The sequence below is a fragment of the Crassostrea angulata genome, chromosome 4 (genome assembly GCF_025612915.1).
Source record: "Crassostrea angulata isolate pt1a10 chromosome 4, ASM2561291v2, whole genome shotgun sequence".
In the NCBI taxonomy this organism is placed as follows: Eukaryota; Metazoa; Mollusca; class Bivalvia; order Ostreida; family Ostreidae; genus Magallana; species Magallana angulata.
This window is the reverse complement of record NC_069114.1, coordinates 12,938,342-12,956,464: the sequence shown is the minus strand read 5'-3', so window position 1 is coordinate 12,956,464 and position 18,123 is coordinate 12,938,342. Positions and strand designations below refer to the sequence as shown.

The following is an 18,123-nucleotide window of genomic DNA, read 5'->3' as shown; positions in this document are numbered from 1 at the left end:
GTAGAAAAACAAAAAAAGAATACCATAAAATAAACTGTATCCAAATTTTACACTTATTTTCTTACACTTTCTTGACATTGTACCCTTATGAAATACCATTTTTACCAAAACTAAGATCCTTTGCAAGATATAAAACTAATTTTTTGGTAGGGGTACACTCTTAACTTCCGATTCCCTTTATTTCAGTTCTGGCCCCTCACTTTATAAAACAATCAAATTATGTATGAGAGTATGCATATAGGTACATATTCATTTTCAACTGCATTGTACTAGCTAGTTATTGTATTTTATTTAAAAAATTCCTATATGTGAAATAGGAAAATTGTACCTCAAGGCGCTCAAATTAAAAAGCATTCAAAACTTTTATTGGTCTTCCGCATTAAAAAAACGATCGTTGTTTACCAGACGTGAACTCGTGCTACGTTTTATAACCTTACTCACTTGATCGATGAATACACTCTATTGAAAAATGTTGTCATGTGATATGTTAAAGAGCTATTACATGTATAATCAATGCATAGGCGTCATATCTGGGTGGAGGGGAGGGGGATCACCCCCACCCCCACATATTTTTTTTGCAAAGTTAGATATAGCCGCACTCAAACAAATTTTTTTTTTATGTTGTCAAGATATCTGATTAGGTCTAGCTCCACCCCCACCCCTCTTAATGAGCCCCATACTGCAATGTATTGACAGGCATATTTTAATAAGGTGCACCCATTTATTTTTCATCTTTATTCAAAATCACCGTTTACAAATGGCTATAAATCAAAATTATTTTCCGCTGTAATTTTTTCTTATGAAACTGTTTTAAAGAGGTCGTTTTTATTTAATTATGTCTGAAAAACCAACAAAATTGGTGTAGATTCATTGTATAAGGAGGGGGTCCAAAAAAGTTGTTACAGCATATCATCCTTTTTCTGTACAAGTATTTAACATTTAGTGAGACATTTCTAGTGATAAATCAAAATTTCAGCGTCAATCGTAAAATTATAAGCAAGATACAGAACTCACAATTCAGCTTGGTTTGAGTCAATTTTTTGTTCACAAGAGTTAATTACATTCAACTTAAGATTTTTAAACTTGGTATTTCCTATTCAGAATGAACAAAAGCATGCCCTCAGTTTTGTGAGCAAACCTCTGTATCTTGCTTATCATTCGAAACTTTACACAGCTGAATATGGTTAGTAAAGAACAAAATGTAAACAATTAAAACGAAAGAAACATGCACTATAAAGAAAGAGCACAATCTATTTTTCATAATATATATATAGCTATATATTTCTAGCAGCAAAAACAATCTCCGTTTAGATTGAAAATGCAGAGCATCTTAACAAAACACGTTGCATTATAATCAACCATAACGTAGAGATCGTACCGAATTACCAATAGAATGCATAGTATTCATAATATAATATGTTGTTAGTGCATCAGATTTTGCTCATTTTGCACAATTAAATAATTAACTGTCTGATTTACAGAATTCTATATTTGATTCGATACGTACAAATTCCAAAATACAGGCGATATTTCCCCTCAACTTCAAGTTGAAAAGCATAAACGAAAATTAAATTAACGTAAAACCACTGTCACAAGTGAAAATGTCAACGCAATGAAAGATTTAACCTCAATTCACTTCACAAAATCGGCACAAATATATTTAGTATGTTTCAAGTATCCCTTCGCACTTAAACTGTCGCACAACAAGCAAATTCATCTTTGTCAGTTTGACCCGTTTGTCATGCGTCAACATTCAAACATGGCTGCCTTATACAATGAACTTTCGTTTTCGATATGAAATACCGAACCCGAAGTTATAAACTAATTGACAGCGATTATCTCTTTATTTTTATTTTCGTTAATTACATAAATTTGAAACATAAATCGCCGTTAATTTTTGCAATTTATATTTTCCTTTCCATAAGGATTATTTATGCAAAATTACGTTGAATTTGACTCAGTAGTTCTTGAGAAGAAGATTTTTAAAAATGACCCCCCTTTCTACAGTTTCGAGGTTTTCTCCGTTTTAAATAATGATTGGTCTTTCATTTCTGCAATTTATAATCACCTTTGTATAGGGATGCTTTGTGCCAAATTTAGTTGAAATTAGCCAAGTGGTTTAGAGAAGAAGTTTAAAATGTGAACAGTTTACAGACGGACAGACGGACAGACGGACGAGGGAAAAAAGGTGATCAGAAAAGCTCACTTGAGCTCAGGTAAGCTAAAAACAGAACAAGCGTCAGAGATTAGAATTAATCTTTCTACAATAATTATTGGCTTAAGTAAACTGACTAAACATGCAGAGTCATGTTTATGAAGAAAATCGAAACAGTATAATAGGATAAATCTTTTGCTCTAAAAATAGATTAAAAACGTTAAATTAGAACTGATGAAATAAAAATAGCTAATCGGAAACAAATGAAGAAAGTAGAGTTTCCCCCTTTACGTCATTCCTGTCATGGTAATGGCGGATCATTCATGACAATATTTCTAGACAAGTATTCTTTTTTAAAGTAATGATCGGCATGCAATATCTGTGGTCAGAACTGTTTATGTAATATAAAAGCATACTACTTTCAATAAACATGATAATAAGATACGCATTATACAACACCGTTTTGTTGATTTCTGGAATAACAAGGTATGAATAAAGTTTACATTAAGAAAGGCAAATTATACTTCCGATTAATATTCTAACGGATATGTGTAAGACAAACGTGGTTTGAATCATTATGTATGTAACTGCATACATGTTTTACTTTCAAGGCAAACGGATAAGAATTCTAACGTTTTCAGTAATCTACGTGCATTTATAAACCTGTCATTGCATAAATGATAAAAAAGTGCATGGCGCAATGGGTGCGCATATAGTAAAATTTGCCGGATGCCTTATATGGACAGAGATGATATCAGTAGTAAATTGCATGAAGAGTTCAATGGTACGAATTGTTTTCACAGAATCTGCGTTTAAATCAGGTCAATCAGTCCATTATTAGCGCAAGTTTTTGTATTGATAAAGGAATGGGCGCACAGGGAGAATGAAAGTTAAATCGATTATTTTTTGCATAGTTTTCGAATAATAACAGTACTGTTATTTGGTTTCTTTTAAACTTAAAATGGGTAGAAAAATGTTTGAAATACCGAAAATTTTATTATAGTTTGTTTCTGAATATACCAACACGACGTAATCAATGCAAAATCCTACTTATTTACAAATGTTTTAAATAATTTTGTTGTCTCTGGGTCTTACCTTCATTAATTTGAAACGCGTAAAAATGATATATTTCAACTTAAAATATGCTGCTCTTTCAAAAGAAGAAGCCCCAGAGATGACAAAACAATATGTACTTTTTCAAAATAATTTTGGAAGGAAGGTAAACAAAGTCTAAATTTACCAGATATCATAAAGTCTCGCATTGCTCACTGGTCTCGTCCTGGATTAGTAAATAAAGACATGTAGTGTTTTGGGTTCAAATCCTGCTTGTGTTATTTAATTTTTGGAACTATTACATTATGTTGAACTATAGAATTTATATCAGTGTGTTGTAATTGATTCCTGTTAAATGCACATTATTTTATGTTCTTAGAACTAGTATATTATGATTTTAGTAGTACAATACTAGACTTTGACCCGTGACCTAATTTGTATATGTTTCAAATAAACTAGGTGCTGCGTGCACGGGTTGACATTGCATATGGTATCGGACATTTACAAAATAGATACATCAACAAACCGTATTGTTGACATTTACATAACCAAGCTTTAAGCCTACAATAATGCTATTAATTTCACAACAATCTGCTTTGTTAGAATAATCTGTGTCTCGGGACATGCCATCGCCACAGTTAAAATGTCTCCCATATACCTGTATTGTAGCAAAAAATTGCAAAATCGCTCTGAAACGATTTTGGAGAAAATTAATGAAGCATGAAAATAAGAGTTAAATTATTCATAACAAACAATGTTGAAGCTGTAAGTATCTTTAATCTAAAAATTTTATTCATATTAATGAAGAATTGAACACTTTTTCACAATAGTGTTTTATTAGCTTCGAATTTACACACCATGTTGACATTCGGGACTCTCAGGATTTTTCATATTAAATGCACTGATTTAGAGTTATTTCCCGTTTTTCCTTTGATGAGCAGAATATATGACAAATTTTCAATAAAAATTTACATGTATTTGTAATATTGTTTCTGAGTTTATCCATGCAAATATGATATCGTGAAAACATAAACTAAAGAGCCTCCCGTGAATGTAATACGCATGTGCAAGATTGTAAAATTCAAAAAATACAGATGATTTCCAGATTTTTTAAAAGAATTTTCTTGATTATGAAAAGGGACAGACAGACAGACAGACGGACAGACAGAATGACAGACAGACGGACAGATGGACTGACGAATGCAGAGGAAAGCTAAAGTCCCCTCCGGTGAAACCGGTAGGGGACCAATAATACCTTGCACTATTTGAGTAATCAAGTTTTTGTTCGAGCCTGTAGTATTTTGGGGTTATAGCCATTTAAGTCCCAATTGATTCGTATCGATGATTTCTGCAAACTTGCGATCTTGTGCGCCCACTTTCTTTGAACCATTTAAATATAACTGTAAACAAATGATGGCATATGCAATTTACCTTTGTATTCATATACTTTGCTAAAATAATCCTACAAATATTATTTCTTGTTCTTTTACTCCTTGTAGATATTCTAAAGTTTTCAATGTCGCTGTTCTCACAAAACAAAGTTCACTGTTCTAAACATACAATAAACACGTCATTTTCTAGCATCTGGTCTATTTATGACATCGTATGGTCAATAGAGGTGTCCCAATTAGTATTTTCAAGCTCAGAATATCTACGTCGATGATACATGCACTGTCTATCTTTACATTAAGGCTGACAGTGTGCATTTGAGTGGAATAAAAATGTCTAATCAAAATTGCGGCTGCATGATTTTTCCTATGTACCCTATAGAGGGTATCTAAGGACAACCAACAACAACTTGTATGATAGCTACTACAAAGTCTGTATAATTATGCACGAAGTTCGACAGCCATAGCATTGTAATATTAGAACTTTGCACAAAAACACGCACAATTAAGCTTAAGATATTTAACACACGTGCGTGGTAGGCACACTTTTATACTGTTACGGTCATTGTGTATAAAACGTGATTCAAGAAGATAACCCCAACCAAAAGTGGTCGAAAATGCGGTAACTAGGTCCACATATTATATGTGATGTAAAAAAAATATCAAACTGTGTATAGACTGTTAGACTTACATACTGATGTTGTTGTCTTTTGGATATTACTTGTTGATGTTTCATTTGTGCAAACTTTTGAGAAACATAAATCGCATTGTGACTTAAAATACATGTACCCAAAATGACTGTGTTGTTTCCAAAGAAAGCTACAATAGAGATATTAACTTCATTTCATGATTACTATCATTTTAAAAATTTTGTCTCCTCAAAACAAAGTGTTTCGGATCCGCTCCTCTAGTAACAAACCAGTGACCAAGCAGACAAAACATATTTTTATAGGTTTACAATTGCACCATCTATTGAGAGTTATAAGTTATAAATTTTTGTTCTGGTGATTCTGATATTCGTGGAGTCCTCTACCAAATGATGAAATGCATGATCCCTGAGACAGGGGTTCAGGACCGAGGGTGGGGCCAATATAACAATAAAGTGAAAATATATTAAATCTTCTTCTCTACTCTCATATACATGTATATTTGAGAAAAACTAAATGCATTGTTATGATGTCCTTGAAGTCCTCTACCTGAATTGTAAAAGTCATTGTCCCTCAGGGCTGGGACAGGGGTTCATGCCATAAAGCGTGAACAAAATAGCCACCTAAGAAAAATGTATTGCTTCAATAATATTTTCTTCTGTACTATCACGGTAAAGGGAGATGAGGTCATACATTGTTTTTATGTTCATAATGTCCTGACGTTAAAGTGTGCAATTTACTGCCCAGGCGACGGAGCAGAAGTTGGGGCTTTTTATTGGGGCAGGGTTGGAGGTTGATAAGTTTGGTCATATATTGAACATGCTGTATGTCATCCATGAACATATATAACTTAATACTTCAGATCCCTAATTACCAAAAAGCTTACACTGTTTGGCCCTTGGAACTGAGGTATAGATAACCCGAGATTCCTCCGACCCTTGACCCCCCCCCCCCCTCCACTTTTCTTGAATGAAGGTTTTTGAAACATTCAATGATAAAAGAAGGGTAAAAGTCAGAGGAGCCTCGGATAGGGGCTTAGACTTCAAAATGAAGCTTAAAATACAAACATGAGACTCTCTGACATGTCAGTCTAAGGAATATGGTACTTAGATGACCGTCAAGGCCAGAGGGCCTCTTGTTAGAATTGTGTATCTGCAAAAGAAGAAGGGATTTAGAAAATCGAATCGAAGTGGCAATATATTTAATATCCCCAACCTAGTAATCAAGAACCCAGTGAACTAATGGTCACCTACAAAGGTATGCATACACAAATTAATTTGTCTACACTATATTACGTTAAAGACACAAATCTTAGCTTAAAAACCTATTTTTATATTTTTGGGAGCATACTATTATAAAATTTAGTTAGTTTGGGTATTCCTAATTACACGTTACATCTTTACTACAAGAACTGTAAATAACACATGCATAATTTTTGTTTAATAACGACAGTAAGAAGTTTTTGTAAGAAAAGAGATCTGCGTAACAAGATGTTTTATCTTTGATGTAGCGAATTCGACTTGGTTTTTTTTATACCTACACTTTACTTTATTGGGGGTCACTAACGGGTATTTTTTAAATCTTACTATCTTAATGTTATTCAAACGTAAGCCTATTATTAAGTTCCTTCAGGTCTACTAAAGGAAATAACTAAGTCCAAATAAGTTTTCAATAACACTTATGTCAGCGTGAATTACATACTACATGTAGTTAAAACAAATTCAACATCCAAATTTAAAGTCAAACACGCAACCTTTACCAAGATATACATTCAATTAAACAGTTCTGCTTGATTGGTTGGTACACCTGGTATGATCATAATTTACAAGTAACTGCTGACCTGAACTATTCTATACAAATAGGTATATGCACGAAGCATGAGAGTAACTAAGCAACAACATAAACAATGACAATTCGTGCTACAAGTATGAAGACTCTTATTTATAAAACCTATTGACATTAAACCTTTTTCCCACAGTAGATTGCACATGGCCAACATGCAATTTTACATCCATATATTATGTTAAATTAGATATTGATCAAAATTGTCTAATCTTTGAGCTGATCGCAGGTCAATGAATTTCAGACTCACAGTCCTGATTCCTTAATTGGTGACAGATTTGTGTTGCATGCAAATAGTTGATGATTAAAAAATTAAGACTGCATAACTACTGTCTAACACAATTCTGTTCTCACTTATCAGAGTCACAGCATAGCTATCAGTCTGGTTACAATAGAAACAAATATGAAATGTGCAGAAAGAGCAAGGGCGACGAAGGGTTATATCAGCCCTGTCACGAAAATAAAGAAATTAGTAGAATATACAGTTGAACTATCATATTTTATATATCAGAGGGTATTTAATCAAAATACTTTTAAGTAAAAAATGTGTTAATACACTACATCTAGATTAAATGTCAGTAGGTCATAGTAAAATTTGAACAATGAAAGAAAACATTTTCATTTTCTGTTTGTACTACATGTACATATATTACTTAGATTTTACCGGTATTATAAATTTGAATTGCGGGAAATGCTTTTAACTTTTAAGCAGCCGTTATTCAATTAAGAATGTTTTGAATAGTAAAAAGGTCATTTGTTTATGCTATTTAGGATTTATCCAGCTTGCCTTGATATGTATTCGGTATCATTATAACATAATAATATATGGGGGTCAGTGATGTCAAATTTGAGATATTAGGCTTCAACGGTAAACTTCTCACAAAATTTGGCTTAAAAATAAAGACATTTCTATATATGTGCATGAATTTTTTTGCTAAACGTCTATCATTCTATCTCTCAGATTTAGTTTTGTACATGTCACACAAAATCTATATAATTTGTTTCAAAAATATCAAATGTTATAAATGTGAATAATGAATAACGTATAATGAAAAAAGGTACATATATCAAAAATTTATAAAACTGCTTGTCTCTGTCATTTTCGTCTAAAAACGTTTTGCAAGAAAAAATCGCTATCCCAAAAACTTTTTTGTTTCTCTAATTCAAATGGATTTTTTCTATGAATGTTGTGTAATTATAAAATATTTATCTTTTTGTAATGATTAAATAAACAAAATCATATTCATTTTAAAATATAATGATCATCTGCGCAATGAAATCAAAACTTGAGGAGTGAGATACCTTAATGTTTTATTATATTCATTTTGAAGCTGATAAAATAATGAAATATGTTTCTTTCTGTAAACATCGGGTAACTGTTTAGGCTAATCTGTTCAAATCAGTTATTTTAGGCATTAACAGTAACTTTCACTTTTAAACTGTCGGCCCAATTACAATGTCATATTAACACATTCTTTAAAAAAGTGAATAATTTGTTATAAAGATGAATATGTTTGAATTGAATGAAAATTATATATAAAGTGCTATAATAGATCTAAACATTTTAGATTTATAAAATAATTTCAAATGGGGAGGGCAGAATTATTCCATAATTCAAACATTATTCACAGTTTTTAGTATAACAAATAATCGAACGTTAATTATATAAGTCCATTTGTTTTGTACAGACTGTCCGTCATGTGCACATGGTACATGCATATGTATAGGCCTATATACAGTCATGACTGGTGCAGGTTTCATTATTGTTGAGATGAATTTATCTTTTTCAGATAAGGAAAGTCATTCTTAAATAAATCTACTCATTGCTAAAATATATTATCAATGTGTTAAGATTGTATTCTTTTTATAGTTGAATGTAAAAGTAAACTGGATTATGCATCAACATTTATTGTCTGTTTATAATCACATTGAAGATGGGTATGACTAATAACAGTAGCACCATAAATTAATCTCTCTTTTGCAGGTTGAAAAATATATTACAAATAATTCGCTGACATGGATTTTTGAAATAGAACTAAACAACTGAAAGACACATATATTGGAAATTTCAATTACAGCATAATGATAAACAATAAATTTTTTTTAAATATGCAGAATTGTAGGAATATTGCCTTCGTTAGAATTTTTGCAAAATGTTGATTTTTACATGAGCATAGGTCTGCCCCAAAAAACTTTGAATCAAAATTGAAATCTTCTTTAAGTTATACTTAAATTGATATGTAAATTAAAATATGAAAAATTAATTTGAAAAATGTGATTATATTTATATTAGAAAATTACTGTATCTAAAGACATTTCGAGCTATGGATCTACGATATATCCCCACTGATGCTAAAGATTTTCTAATTCTAATTAACTACAATACCTAAGCCATATTTAAAGCAGAATATAATTTATCAAAACTATCGCCAAATTCTTGTCATATTCCAGGGCCTAGCTCTTTTAGGCAAAAATTGGAGTTAATTTTTTCTTGACTTTTATGAAATATAAGCTACATATGCCAAAATATACATGTATCGATAAAAATGTCAAAGTATTTTTCAAATATGCCTTTTTAGAACACCATGACAATATTGTAATACACAATCTACCTGGAAGTTTGGTCTTCGCTGAAAATTAGAAAGATAAAGTAACAGTACTCTAAAACTATTGAGTTATGAAAATTGATCATTTTCTTTTTGTAAACCTTCCGCCACAAAATATAGTCCCTTAACTAACTCAGTAAAATTTATCTTTTTTTAACAATTTTATTCAATATGGTTTATCTGACATCATAAATTTTAATTATACAATTATAATTAATATATAAATGGATGCAAAAACTAGAGGTGACATAAAATAGTTACCCCCTCCCTCCAAAAAAGGAACGAACCTCTTTAATTTCATAAGCTTTAGAAAAATAGGTGAGATTTTAAAACCTGCAATTTTTAACTCTAAAACCCCCCAAAAAACGCTGATATTAATTCCTCGCGTTTAGTCAGAAATATACAGTACTGTAGCCTAATTGAAGTCAGACAGTGATTCATGGAAGTGAGAATTTTCACACTTGTACTTGACAAGCAAACTTCTAAGCATTCCGTACCCTGGCCCTTTTTATTGTTTTTCAAAACATCTTTAAATTGATTTATCTTTATTTATATTTGATCTACATGTTCAACATGTACATGTACTTCTTGACAAAACCGCACTCACCTCCACGTCTCTTCCCCTCAAGTAATAAATTAATAATCAAATATTAACGGCTCAAATTAATGATTACAGTAATTAACGACTCGGTGGCATTTCTATTTACATTTGTTATATATATATATATATATATATATATATATATATATATATATATATATATATATATATATATATATATATATATATATATATATATATATATATATATAGTTAAATCCAAAAAATACCACAGTGTCCGGTTTTATATATAGAAAATTTGATAAATGAAAGACAACACAGAGTAAAACGTTAGCGCTTTCATTCAATCTTCAGACGTTTTTAAAATAACGTTATATATATAAATAATTGTGTTATATATATATATATATATATATATATATATATATATATATATATATATATATATATATATATATATATATATATATAGTCGTTAATATATACAGTTAAATATCGATATCTCGAAGTTCGGGGGACCACGGAAAAACTTCGAGATATCCGGGTGTTCGAGATATCCGAAGTCGAAATTCTTCGACTCCATTAGCGTTTTTGTTTTTGTCCTGACATGTTAACACAGGAAGTCCTTATATACACTATAATTTGAGAACCGGTATGAACGGAAAAAAAAGAAGGAATATTGAAACGATGTTTTATTTATAGACATTTATCATATACACTTAAATAAGAATTTATATGAAACGTTACAATTATTTTAAATAACAGTTAATCAAACATACAAGCATAATGTACATGTATACAACTTTTCAGAATATAAATAAATCACGTTCACACTATTGTCAAATCACATAACACACATGATGATATTATGGAACACTGTCAGTCTTTAATTCACATCGCGTATATAGATTAAAATATTTAAATCAGCGCGTTGGTAATTTATCATGATTTAGTGTGTGTTATTAAATATATTTTTGGTATATTATTCATTAAGTAGAAGTTCACTTTGATCATGCATCGATAGCGATTATACGATAATTTACGCTGCGCTATTTGGTAATTGAGTGACCGTGAACTTGTTTGCTTTATAAGTAGCGTGCATCATTATTCATATTATCGGTAATGTTAGGGGTGCTTACTTTTGGGAGCTGTGAACTTGTTTGTTTTATCAATCACCGGAGTATATACCCAAGCTGTTATAACTATTACCGTGTCATCGATAGCTGCACTGGCTAAGCGTGGAGTTAATAGACTATTAGTCTTGAGAAAAGGTGTGAAATTGCCGCGAGCGAGAATAACGAGGACACGATTTGCGGGGTGCGATTAGCAGACCGGAAAATTGACTTCACTTCGAGATAACCCAGGTAAAATTTGTTATTGGGACCGTAAACATACTTCAACATAAGCGGGGTATTCGAGATAACCGTATTCGAGATATCAGTAGTTTTTTAAATCATATATATAGGGAAAACGGTATATAGACGTTATTTTAAAAACGTCTGAAGATTGAATGAAACGCTAACGTTTTACTTTGTGTTGCCTTTCATTTTTCAAATTATATATATATATATATATATATATATATATATATATATATATATATATATATATATATATATATATATATATATATATATATATATATGGAAAAGAGAGGGAGTGCACGGTTCATTGCAATGACATGTTCCTATCCTAAAAATTAATCACCCATGCGAATAATTTATTATTACTTACATGATATTTATACGACGCATTGTATTGCAGATTTAGAATGGCAGTAAGATCCACACACCCTGAAAAATTCACACCTATTCAGTCAACAAAATAAAAAAAAATTCAAATTTATCTCTCAGATCCCCCCCCCTCCCACACACACACACACACACACCTTGAGTATTTTATAGAATTGTGCAAACGCATTGTACATTTACAGTGTATGTATAAATGTATAAAAAGAGAGTGTATCTTTTTGGGCCTGCGTATATCGTAGCTTATTGAAAAGTTGATCACATCTATTTCATATTCCTATATTATACTGTATTGAGTCCTTAATTGTATCTGTTTTCACCAAATCATGATACGTGTATTTGTGCCATTTGTTAGTTTCGTTTTAATGAATCTTCGGGAGCAGCAATTGCAGCGCACATACTGCCTCCTGGCGTCATAATGCAGCATTATATTCATGCCATTTGTAATTGTCTTTATTGAAAATGATATATGGTTTGCGTGATTTAATCCACGTTTGTAACAGAGATAGAAGTAGAAATCTACACAAATAAGAATATAATATTGCAACAAAGAATTAAGCAAGCCATAAAAAATCAAAGTGAAATTAAATGGGCATAAATATGAAGACAATAAAGTGAAATGCAAGTGTAAATGTGCTGAAGAGTAAAGAAGTACGCATAAGAAGAATAAAAGCAAGCTAAATAAACTTTTGGTGGTAATTTCCTTCCATAATTCCTAAGGTTATATGTTATATATTGCCCGCGTTGGTCAGTTTACAAGAGTATCAACACTGATAGAATCCACAAAATTAACATTCAAATCATCAATAGGAAGTGTTAAGGAACTGTCATTCACATTTGTAGTTGTAAATCCTTTAATATATTGTACTCTTCTGTTACATTAAGGCATTTAACGTTTTGTGTTGCGATTCTGTTCAAGCTATCGCCATTTCGATGATTTTTTCCGAATTTATGCAGAAATTTAACCATAAAAGCGTCTAACTGTAATAACTATCTTACTATCTGTTCATCAGGGTCTTGGAATTTGTGGACCTTCTCAGGAATAGTGATTAATGATCCGTTTAAATGTAAATTCACGGCGAAGTAAACGATGTTTAAAACAAAGAACAAAAGTGCTAACATTTCTTTGCAAGACTTTCCATAATTTTTCTTCGCCCAAACAGCTATATAAAAAACGCACAAGACTTCCACATATATTTTCAACTACAGTACTTCTTTTCTTGGAGGGCCTGTACCCGATAAATAATATTTGTTTAATGAAAACGTTTTGCTAATTAAATATTGCTAGATATATCAAGTTATCCAGGGTATGTCTTCTCTTAATGTAGAATTTATTACATTTAGTTATTTGACTTTCTGATTAGATATAATGGTTTTTATTTTATAATTTTCTGTTGAAACATACATTTCTTTCAATATTTCTTCATGATGTTGTCTTTACAAGTAAGACGAAAATATTTCTATTACTTTAGAATTCGGTATCCGCATAAGAAGAAGCCATACAATAACAGATGATGAGGAAACGGAATTACTACTTTGTGGATATGAACAGCGTGAACCGATGGACAATAATAAAGGTAAACATACATTATTTTAGATTAAGAAGTCACATGTCTACGCGAACCCCTTTTCCTGAACTGTACTACGTTAAAGATCTTAGTTTACATGTACAATCTAATATTCATATTTTGAGGAGTATAGTACTATATACAGTTATTAGGGTATTGTTGCGGGTCACTTCCTGATATTTTAATTTCCAGTTAAAATTGCAAGAGATTACTCGAAAAAAAAATATATTTTGAACTAAATATATTGTATTGTTTCCAGACTTACACCACAAAATAAGTTTTATTTTCCTATTCACTAAATCAGTAAAACAATGAAACTTTTTATCACAAGTGTGTAACCTGCATACATGTACCACGTTTAACATCAACAAAAGTCATCTGTATCTGCAGTTATACATGCAATGCTATATTTTTGGTTTGATTTACTTAATACTCGGGTAATTTTAATAAAAAAAACCCTGAAAATCTGAAAAAGAAAACGAAATTCTGAAAAGCGTCAAAGTAGAAAGGTCAGCCATATGTAAATTTAAGCCTGTCAATGATCTACTTTTTTATGTTAATGGCCATTGAATATTTTTTGGAAATTTAAAAAAAATCCCTAAAAATGTTAAACTATGATTGAGATTTTCTTAATTGTGAAAATAATACAAATTATTTAAGGACGTTGTTTACTCAGGGTTTGAGTTCTCAAATCCGGATTGTTAAAAAGTTCAATTTCAAGAGTAAAATTTGTTTTAAATACAAAACGTATTTATGAAATGAATTATTATTGACATAACAATCGATATTTTTACTAAACTATGGAATTAGGCTCTGACAAAGTTTGACTTATAGCAAAACAGAGGAAATTCGGACTAAATTTTTCAGATTTTGATTTCCAGTGAAATATTTTTGGTAGTACTGTAATATTTAAAGTGAAGATTTTATTTGTTAGTCAACATAATTTTGCATATTTTTTGTCGGTTTTATCTTGCTTTTTCGTTTAGATAATCGTATGGAACACACTACAAAAATGGTAAAAGAAACCATATCTTAAAATTTTGAATATTGACCTCATATAAATTTTATTCCAGCAGAGAAAGGTCAATATACTCAGTTTAATACTATAAATGTTTTAGCATTATCATCATTCAGTTTTTTGTTATATTGAATCAAAAATGGGTAGTAATTTGAAAACTGATAGAGGAAATTCGGACTAGAATATCTATAAAAATTGTGAATGAAAACTTTATGCTTTGTATCTATTTAATGTCACTACCATTCATAAACTGTATTTCATTTGTTAAAGAGTTTAGCAATTTGTATTATTTTCACAATTAAGAAAATCTCAATCTTAGTGTAAAATTTTTCTGGATTATTCTTAAATTTTCAAAAAATATTTAATGACCATTAAGTCAAAAAGTAGGTCATTGACCTACTTTTTTGAAAGTGAAGAATAACACTACCATGTAAGGTCTATAACACACAATAGTTGGTTATCCATTATCATCAGTGGAATTTTTTTTTTCATTCTGAGTAAACGTCATCCTTAACTCTTTAACAAATGAAATACAGTTTATGAATGGCAGTGACATTAATTAGATACAAGCATTAAGTTTTCATTCATAATTTTTAGAGATATTCAAGTCCGAATTTTCTTTATCATTTTTCAAATCCATACCCATTTGTGATGCAATATAACAAAAAACTGAATGATGATAATGCTAAAACATTTATAGTATTACACTAAGTATGTTAAGCTTTCTCTGCTGGCATAAAATTTATATGCGGTCAATGATTAACATTTTGAAATATGGTGTCTTTTATAATTTTTAAGCATTTCTCAATATTTTTTATAGTATGTGCCATACGATTATTTTAACGAAAAAGCGAGATAAAACCAATAGAAAATATGTAAAATTATGTTGACTAAGAAATAAAAATTTAATTTTCAATGTAATAGTACTACCAAAATATATCAATGGAAAACAAAATCTGAAAAATTTAGTCAGAAATTCCTCTATTTTGCTAATAGTCCAACTTTATTTGAGTTTAATTCCATAATATAGTAAAGATATAGAGTTTTATATCAAAAATAACTTATTTCATAAATACTTTTTGTGTTAACAACAAATTTTACTCATGACTTTGAACTTTTTAACAATCTGGAATTGAGAACTCAAACCCTGAGTAAACAACGTCCTTAATTAAGTTCTTCATTACTTTTATTCAGTATGTTATAAAATATATGTACACGGGTCAAAAGGCTCAAAATAAGTTATATTCTAAATCATTTAAACCATAGCTTCAGGTTAAGATTTGGGCTAGAAGATGGGTTGAAAGTTTAACATAAAAACATTTACGGGAATTTTGTGAGTTTTAAAGTATTTTAGAAAAGTTTTGTATGTAAGAATTTCGAAAGGATAGACTTAGGATAAATAATGTTTTTTATGCTAAGATTCTATTTTCAGCACTGTTTTCTACTGTTAATGTAATGCATTCTGCTATTCCCTTGATTTTCCTTTCGTGTTAGTTTCAATTTCTAGCAATCGCTTTCTTTATTTGAGCGTTTTTTTTATTACTTTTCAATACTAACAGTAAGTAGCTTCCCTCTGTCATATGCATGTATCGGCAGTGACTACAGTTTTGTTAAAAACAATCACGAGAAACTTTGAAAGAGAAAGTGTAGGCAATGGATCTAAAGAGATGTCAGAAATCAAGCATACCATATTATGGGAATCTCAGATTGTGTTTTGTGTTAAATCAAAATGCAAGCATCGAGGTAGTTGCTCTTACAGCACTTTTATGAATACTGAAAACAGTCATGCATTGAAATCAATGGTCAATACAGGCTTTACTTACTGTTCATAAACATGATCTTTCCTAAATTAGTCAGTTGGAAATAAATTGCATGGTCCATCACCTTAAAAGCCATGCAGTTTGTTAATTTGCTTCAATTTATTTTATATCATAAAGTAATGTTGTCAATAACTAGAAATACTGTAAGCAAGCTCACAAATGACAGGTTGTTGTTTTCCCCTTAATGAATTGTTTTCTATTAAATTTGGATATTCCTATCTTTAAATCTAGACCGATTCTGCTGGTCTAAAAAGTTAAAAGTCTATAACTAGTCTATAATTGATTTTTGTGGAAATTCATTTGATACTAGATACAATACTGAAACTATATAATAGCCAAAAAATCGGACCAACCTGCCTTGATAATTTCATCAACGAAAACAAATGTCACGTTGTTGGACTTCCATATTAAATCATATAAAACAAAAGTGCAAATAATGTCAGTGTTTAATACTAAATGATAAAATGGCTAAAATATTATCAAAATAAGTAAAAAGGACTATTTTTTAAATTGCATTGAGTCATCATTCCGGTCAGGCGTTATGAAATCTCAAAGAAAGTTCAACGAGCTTTATTGGATTTGTTCGCTGACCCTGATAGTCACCTTATAGTATACCTATTAATAAAGAATTATTCCTTAATAACAACGTTTTTAGTAATATCTTTTCAATTTCTGTAGTGAATTGAAATAGTGTGGTTTCAATAACGATTTGTTTCTTTTGAAATAGACTCTACAGCTCATTTTCTGCAAATACCATGAAATGAAAATTTTTTGTATAACTTCAATGAATTTTCTGCAAAGTTTATAGCATACTTTGTAAAAACTATGCTTTACAACATCTTAAACGAACCGTTAAAATTGTATTTTATAGACGGCAATACATAAAATATTAATTCCTTGCTCTGCCTTTCGTTTAATAGCGCAAGCATATCGATTGTAAGCCTTTCAGTGTCGCTTTCAGGAAGAAAGTAAAAAGATCACACATTTTGACAGATTTGGCTGGAAAAAGATTAAAGAGATGGAAACAAAACACAAGTACAGACAATATAATTTGTAGGAGTAAAATATGTAGATTTACAGATTTCATCAATTTTTTTTTTTGGTATTGGATCACATTGAAGATCCTGATCCGCCGAGCGTTTTTCATGTCCATTCTTGTCATGATCACGTGGCTTATTAAACATAACGTTTTGAGACCGTAAAATCTGTAGGAAGTTCTTAACATTTCGAGCTTTGACATTTGATTGGTCATGTGCAAGATCTTGTGCAAGTTCCTGTGCATGAATTATCAAAACTACCTTGTTATTTCTGTAAAATTAGTCAAATCATTTACCTTCATTTACATTGAGAACTGTTGTCATTCAAGACAAAATGATGTAAATAAAATCAATATGTAAACGGTGTGACCGTTGGACCGAGCGCAGATTTAACATAGCGCAGTTTTTTTTTTTTGCACAACAATTTATTTGAAACGCACACAGTAGGATCCGCCTACTCAAATCATTAACCAAAGTTAAACTAAACGTCGCGTGCTCAGTCTACTTTAGGACGTCATGTCTTAAACGTAAAACGTACAAGTTTTATCTTCGAAGAGAGTTACGTGATTCCGATTATTTCGGATACTTTATTCAGTATCTTAAAGATCAGTTCCGTGATGTTAATGTTTGTATTTTTCATCTAATAATATGATAACACATACTGTACGTAGAACTAGTC

At 30.6% G+C, this 18,123-nt stretch overlaps 1 protein-coding gene across 1 annotated transcript in view; it reads left to right on the top strand.

Annotated features, from left to right (window-relative positions):
- LOC128180109 (uncharacterized) overlaps window positions 1-18,123 on the top strand; it is a 43,711-nt gene that overhangs the window by 16,115 nt on the left and 9,473 nt on the right. The window contains exon 6 of the mRNA XM_052847972.1: window positions 13,474-13,578. Within this exon, the coding sequence (XP_052703932.1) occupies window positions 13,474-13,578 (105 nt within the window). The remainder of the gene's footprint in view (window positions 1-13,473; window positions 13,579-18,123) is intronic.